This window comes from Taudactylus pleione, unplaced genomic scaffold (assembly GCF_031769625.1).
Source record: "Taudactylus pleione unplaced genomic scaffold, aTauple2 ptg000740l, whole genome shotgun sequence".
In the NCBI taxonomy this organism is placed as follows: domain Eukaryota; kingdom Metazoa; phylum Chordata; class Amphibia; order Anura; family Myobatrachidae; genus Taudactylus; species Taudactylus pleione.
In genome coordinates, this window is record NW_028285142.1 from 2,404,001 (window position 1) to 2,410,000 (window position 6,000).

A 6,000-nucleotide genomic window follows, 5' to 3' on the forward strand; every position below is an offset into this window, starting at 1 on the left:
GAAGGGAAAATGGACAAACAGCATGCCGGGCGTAGTAAACGGGGCAACGAGGGGGGTGGGTGTATAAAGAGTGACATATAAGGAAAGTGAATGTATCTATAGGACAGACACAACACTGAAAGGGATCTGATGGCGAAGGTGAGGAGTATATGATGCATGGGGTAAGATGGCATTGGGCTGTACAGTCAGTAAGAGTGCATTGTATTCCTGCCGCAGGCGAAGTGCAAGCATTCTACGAGGACCTGAATGGCCGGCAGTACATCAACGAAGTGTTCAGCTTCAGCGTGGACAAGCTGTTCAGCCTCCTTTTTAGCGAATCTCAGTTCCAAAGGGATTTCATGGAGCAGAGGAGGTTCACGGGTGAGAAGCTCATAGGTGGAGGTTGTGTATAACTCAGTCTTATGGGGTCTTTCCACATTACCTGATTTATATGGCCCTGTTGTGTTCTAGTACATCTCTCTCACTTCTTACCTGTGTGTAGTGTCCATACAGTCATCTCTGGACAATCTGTATAATTATACCCTGCAGGTCTCAGGGCCTCACACTTTTCTCTATTTACTGCCAGAAGTTATATTCCATCCATGGAAGAAGGAGGACAGTGGAAACCAGACCCGGATTATTCTATACACCATTGCACTAACTAATCCCCTGGCACCTAAATCAGCCACAGTCACAGAGACTCAGGTGAGTGTTTCCCGCTAATTAGATGCACATGGGGGGCGACGTAACGTGGTTCCGTGTACCTGATCCTCGGGTTCTTCTGTGTTCCAGACACTCTACAAGGCCAGCCAGGAGAGTGAGTGTTACGTGATTGACGCAGAGGTGCTGACACACGATATACCTTACCACGATTACTTCTACACCATCAACCGCTACACACTCACCAGGGTGGCTCGGAACAAGAGCCGGTTAAGGTACAGGCAGACTGGCGGTGTGCGTGTTTATCAGTGACTTTTAATATTCACTTTACGATCTATAACTATCTCTTTATTGTTGGTTTATAGGATCTCTACAGAGCTCCGTTACCGGAAGCAACCGTGGGGGCTCGTCAAAACGTTTATTGAGAAAAACTTCTGGAGCGGTCTCGATGAATATTTTCACCACTTGGGTTAGTGCGTGTTCCTGCGCTTATCACTAATATAGTAACAGGGTTCAGAAGGGCTCTGCAACTTAGTATTAGCCAACGCCCTGGCCCAACCCACCTTATAATAACAGATAGATGTTTGTTTCTCTCTGCCAAGGCAATTCCAGTGATGACTGCGCCATGATCAGACGTTCCGCTCACATAATAAATGTTGTCCTGCAACTCTTACTAAATATATCCCTAGATATCATGTATCTATGTGATCAGGCAGAGCTGTGTATTCTTACCCGAGGATAAGACTCTGCTGTGCTTTGTGCAATAGATACAATTGTATCCAAAAAGCAGCTTTGTGTTCCTAACACACAGAAAATAATTGCTCATATAAATACATGGCTGAAAAGCACATTAGCTAGCTCATAAAGATATTACTTTGTATTTTGTGCATGTAGGAAGGTCATCTGCTGGTGTAATCATCCCTTAATTGTCTGGCTCTTGCCTTCTGCCTCCTACACCCCAAACTCTGCAACCTTCTATCTCCTGCACTCCTTTCCTCTCAGCCTTCTGTCTCTTGCACTCCTTTCCCCTCAGCCTTCTGTCTCTTGCACTCCTTCCCCCTCAGCCTTCTATCTCCTGCACTCCTTTCCTCTCAGCCTTCTATCTCCTGCACTCCTTTGCTCTCAGCCTTCTATCTCCTGCACTCCTTTCCTCTCAGCCTTCTATCTCCAGCACTCCTTTCCCCTCAGCCTCTGTCTCTTGCACTCCTTTCCCCTCAGCCTTCTATCTCCTGCACTCCTTTCCTCTCAGCCTTCTGTCTCTTGCACTCCTTTCCTCTCAGCCTTCTATCTCCTGCACTCCTTTGCTCTCAGCCTCTGTCTCTTGCACTCCTTTCCTCTCAGCCTTCTGTCTCCGGCACTCCTTTCCCCTCAGCCTTCTGTCTCCTGCACTCCTTTCCTCTCAGCCTTCTGTCTCCTGCACTCCTTTCCTCTCAGGCTTCTGTCTCTTGCACTCCTTTCCTCTCAGCCTTCTGTCTCCTGCACTCCTTTGCTCTCAGCCTCTGTCTCTTGCACTCCTTTCCTCTCAGCCTTCTGTTTCTTGCACTCCTTTCCTCTCAGCCTTCTGTCTCTTGCACCCCTTCGCTCTCAGTCTCTGTCTCTTGCACTCCTTTGCTCTCAGCCTTCTATCTCCTGCACTCCTTTCCTCTCAGCCTTCTATCTCCTGCACGCCTTTCCTCTCAGCCTTCTGTCTCTTGCACTCCTTTGCTCTCAGCCTTCTGTCTCTTGCACTCCTTTCCTCTCAGCCTTCTGTCTCTTGCACTCCTTTCCTCTCAGCCTTCTGTCTCTTGCACTCCTTTCCTCTCAGCCTTCTGTCTCTTGCACTCCTTTCCTCTCAGCCTTCTGTCTCTTGCACTCCTTTGCTCTCAGCCTTCTATCTCCTGCACTCCTTTCCTCTCAACCTTCTATCTCCTGCACTCCTTTCCCCTCAGCCTTCTGTCTCCGGCACTCCTTTCCCCTCAGCCTTCTGTCTCCTGCACTCCTTTCCTCTCAGCCTTCTGTCTCCTGCACTCCTTTCCTCTCAGGCTTCTGTCTCCTGCACTCCTTTCCCCTCAGCCTTCTGTCTCTTGCACTCCTTTCCCCTCAGCCTTCTGTCTCTTGCACTCCTTTCCCCTCAGCCTTCTGTCTCCTGCACTCCTTTCCCCTCAGCCTTCTGTCTCCTGCACTCCTTTCCCCTCAGCCCTCTGTCTCCTGCACTCCTTTGCTCTCAGCCTCTGTCTCTTGCACTCCTTTCCTCTCAGCCTTCTGTCTCTTGCCCTCCTTTCCTCTCAGCCTTCTGTCTCCTGCACTCCTTTGCTCTCAGCCTCTGTCTCTTGCACTCCTTTCCTGTCAGCCTTCTGTCTCTTGCACTCCTTTGCTCTCAGCCTTCTGTCTCTTGCACTCCTTTCCTCTCAGCCTTCTGTCTCTTGCACTCCTTTCGTCTCAGCCTTCTGTTTCTTGCACTCCTTTGCTCTCAGCCTTCTGTCTCTTGCACCCCTTTGCTCTCAGTCTCTGTCTCTTGCACTCCTTTGCTCTCAGCCTCTGTCTCTTGCACTCCTTTCCTCTCAGCCTTCTGTCTCTTGCACTCCTTTCCTCTCAACTTTCTGTCTCTTGCACTCCTTTCCTCTCTGCCTTCTATCTCTTGCACTCCTTTCCTCTCAGCTTTCTGTCTCTTGCACTCCTTTCCTCTCAGCCTTCTGTCTCTTGCACTCCTTTGCTCTCAGCCTTCTGTCTCTTGCACTCCTTTGCTCTCAGCCTTCTGTCTCTTGCACTCCTTTCCTCTCATCCTTCTGTCTCCTGCACTCCTTTCCTCTCATCCTTCTATCTCCTGCACTCCTTTCCCCTCATCCTTCTATCTCCTGCACTCTTTTCCCCTCAGCCTTCTGTCTCCTGCACTCCTTTCCTCTCAGCCTTTTGTATCTTGCACTCCTTTCCTCTCAGCCTTCTGTCTCCTGCACTCCTTTCCTCTCAGCCTTCTGTCTCTTGCACTCCTTTCCTCTCAACCTTCTGTCTCTTGCACTCCTTTCCTCTCGGCCTTCTGTCTCTTGCACTCCTTTGCTCTCAGCCTCTGTCTCTTGCACTCCTTTGCTCTCAGCCTTCTGTCTCTTGCACTCCTTTCCTCTCAGCCTTCTGTCTCTTGCACTCCTTTCCTCTCAGCCTTCTGTCTCTTGCACTCCTTTCCTCTCAGCCTTCTATCCCTAGATTCTGACCTAGGCAGCAAGTGAAAGTTCATCTAGATGTAAGAAGAACTCTTTCCAAAATGCAGTTACTGCAGAAGATTACACCTCTCTCACGATGATGCTCCTTTAGTTACTGGAAGCAAATAATTTTGTTCATTACATTGAAAGCTTCTGACTCCCTCTAATACAGTGTAATACAGACCCATGGTCACGTTTCTGCATTTACATATTTATTATCAGTAGTATGTCTAGGTGTTTATTCATTGTTACCCTCTCAGACCTTGTATTGTTCAGTGAATAAGTTGCTTCCAGGCAGAGGAGGCCTCCAGCTTCAGTACTGATTCTGAATATTAGTGAGGCTAGCCTGCCATTTAATTAGGAACTAGTCACATTGCTAAGGCATGAGGCACAGCTTGCCTCAGGGATGTCACAAGCTTCTAGCTGCATTCCCATAAACATTGAGTCAGCAAAGTACTGTAGGGCAGTCCCCAGGTAACCCTACCCGTGCATGTCTTCCAGACCTCCGCACAGAATCCGTAATGAATACACCTGTGCTCCAGCACAGAGTATGGAAAACATGCACTGTTAGGGTTCCCTGAGGAGTTGGGAAACACTGAAATAGTGCCTCATGCCTCAGTGATGGCTTCCTGGGGAATTATTGCATTGCATGAATACAGGTTCAGTGCAAGGAACTTCTGCTCTTACTGTGTGTAGGTGACAGGTGCTGTACGCTGCAGAATGGTCTTTCTTATAGTGTAGTGGGTACACTGCCCCTGTTATTATTGGGAGCTTAGCTGGATCTATCACTTTGTGCTTTCAGAGAATGAATTGACCAAAGCAGAGACGGCATACCTGTCCGATCTTCACCGGCAGTCCCCCAAAGACAAGAGCACCAAGATCACCTCGACACGGCGCAGAAAGCGCCCCCACGTTCACCTGCGCATTCCCCATTTGCAGGAGGTACTGAGCCCGGTGACCACGCCTACAGATGAGGAGAGGCATCGCCGTGTCCGCCATGTAGCAGGTCAGGAGAATGTGCACTAGGTGCCTCTTGGAGATACTTACAGTAATAGTCTTTGTGCCAAGTAGCAGTGAATGGAATATAAAATGGCGGCTCTCTGTGCAGATAACACACAGAACCTCCGGCACTATAGGGAGGCAGTGTGTGGCCGCCGGCCTGTGTCATTGCTGTTTTCCAAGTTTTAGACCAACTTGCTTCAAAATCCAAAGTGTCACCTGCTCTGATCGAGGTGGGATCAGGACGGAATTGGACCAAGCAGTGTTGTGTCTGTATAAGCCGGGGTGTGTGCGCAAATATTCTTCCAGTTTCACCGGCCTCCAGTAAAATGGTCAGACCTGGCCAAAATGGGCACTTACAGAAGATTCAAAAATGAATCTGGGCAACGGGGGGAATCAGCTGACAGTCACTCACATCCTGTCACTGTGCAGACTGTTACTGTAATGTCACCATGCCATGTCACAGCTGTGTATGTAACCGTTACCATGTGGTGGCCAGCACACTTTACTCTGATGACATGGACAGAGCCAAGACCAAACATCAGCAAGCCTTAATAGGACAATGTAACACGTGACGTTGTCAGGGAAGATGGCCCTTAGCAAGTGCACCCGCTGCACCTATGGTAGTTATCCCCATTCATGTTCTGCGCAAAGTACACCTCACAACAGCCAGCATCATAGCCTGAAATGTTCTGTAATAAAATGTAGAGGCCTAATGAGCAGCATATTATACCCAGTATACATACCAGCATATTGTACCCAGCATACATTCCAGCATATCATACCCAGTATACATACCAGCATATCATACCCAGTATACATACCAGCATATTGTACCCAGTATACATACCAGCATATCATACCCAGTATACATACCAGCATATCATACCCAGTATACATACCAGCATATTGTACCCAGTATACATACCAGCATATTATACCCAGTATACATACCAGCATATCGTACCCAGTATACATACCAGCATATCGTACCCAGTATACATACCAGCATATCGTACCCAGTATACATACCAGCATATCGTACCCAGTATACATACCAGCATATCATACCCAGTATACGTACCAGCATTTCATACCCAGTATACATACCAGCATATCATACCCAGTATACATACCAGCATATCATACCCAGTATACGTACCAGCATATCGTACCCAGTATACGTACC

The 6,000-nt window shown here is 48.3% G+C and overlaps 1 protein-coding gene across 6 annotated transcripts in view; it reads left to right on the forward strand.

Moving 5' to 3' along the window:
* Window positions 1-6,000, forward strand: part of GRAMD1B (GRAM domain containing 1B) — a 690,584-nt gene that overhangs the window by 660,997 nt on the left and 23,587 nt on the right. For 5 of the 6 annotated variants that reach the window (XM_088457142.1, XM_088457145.1, XM_088457147.1 and 2 more), the window contains 5 exons: window positions 217-360; window positions 566-684; window positions 772-914; window positions 1,005-1,108; window positions 4,615-4,818. In XM_088457142.1, the coding sequence (XP_088313268.1) occupies window positions 217-360; window positions 566-684; window positions 772-914; window positions 1,005-1,108; window positions 4,615-4,818 (714 nt within the window). The remainder of the gene's footprint in view (window positions 1-216; window positions 361-565; window positions 685-771; window positions 915-1,004; window positions 1,109-4,614; window positions 4,819-6,000) is intronic. The other variant, XM_088457143.1, reaches the window with a different exon arrangement.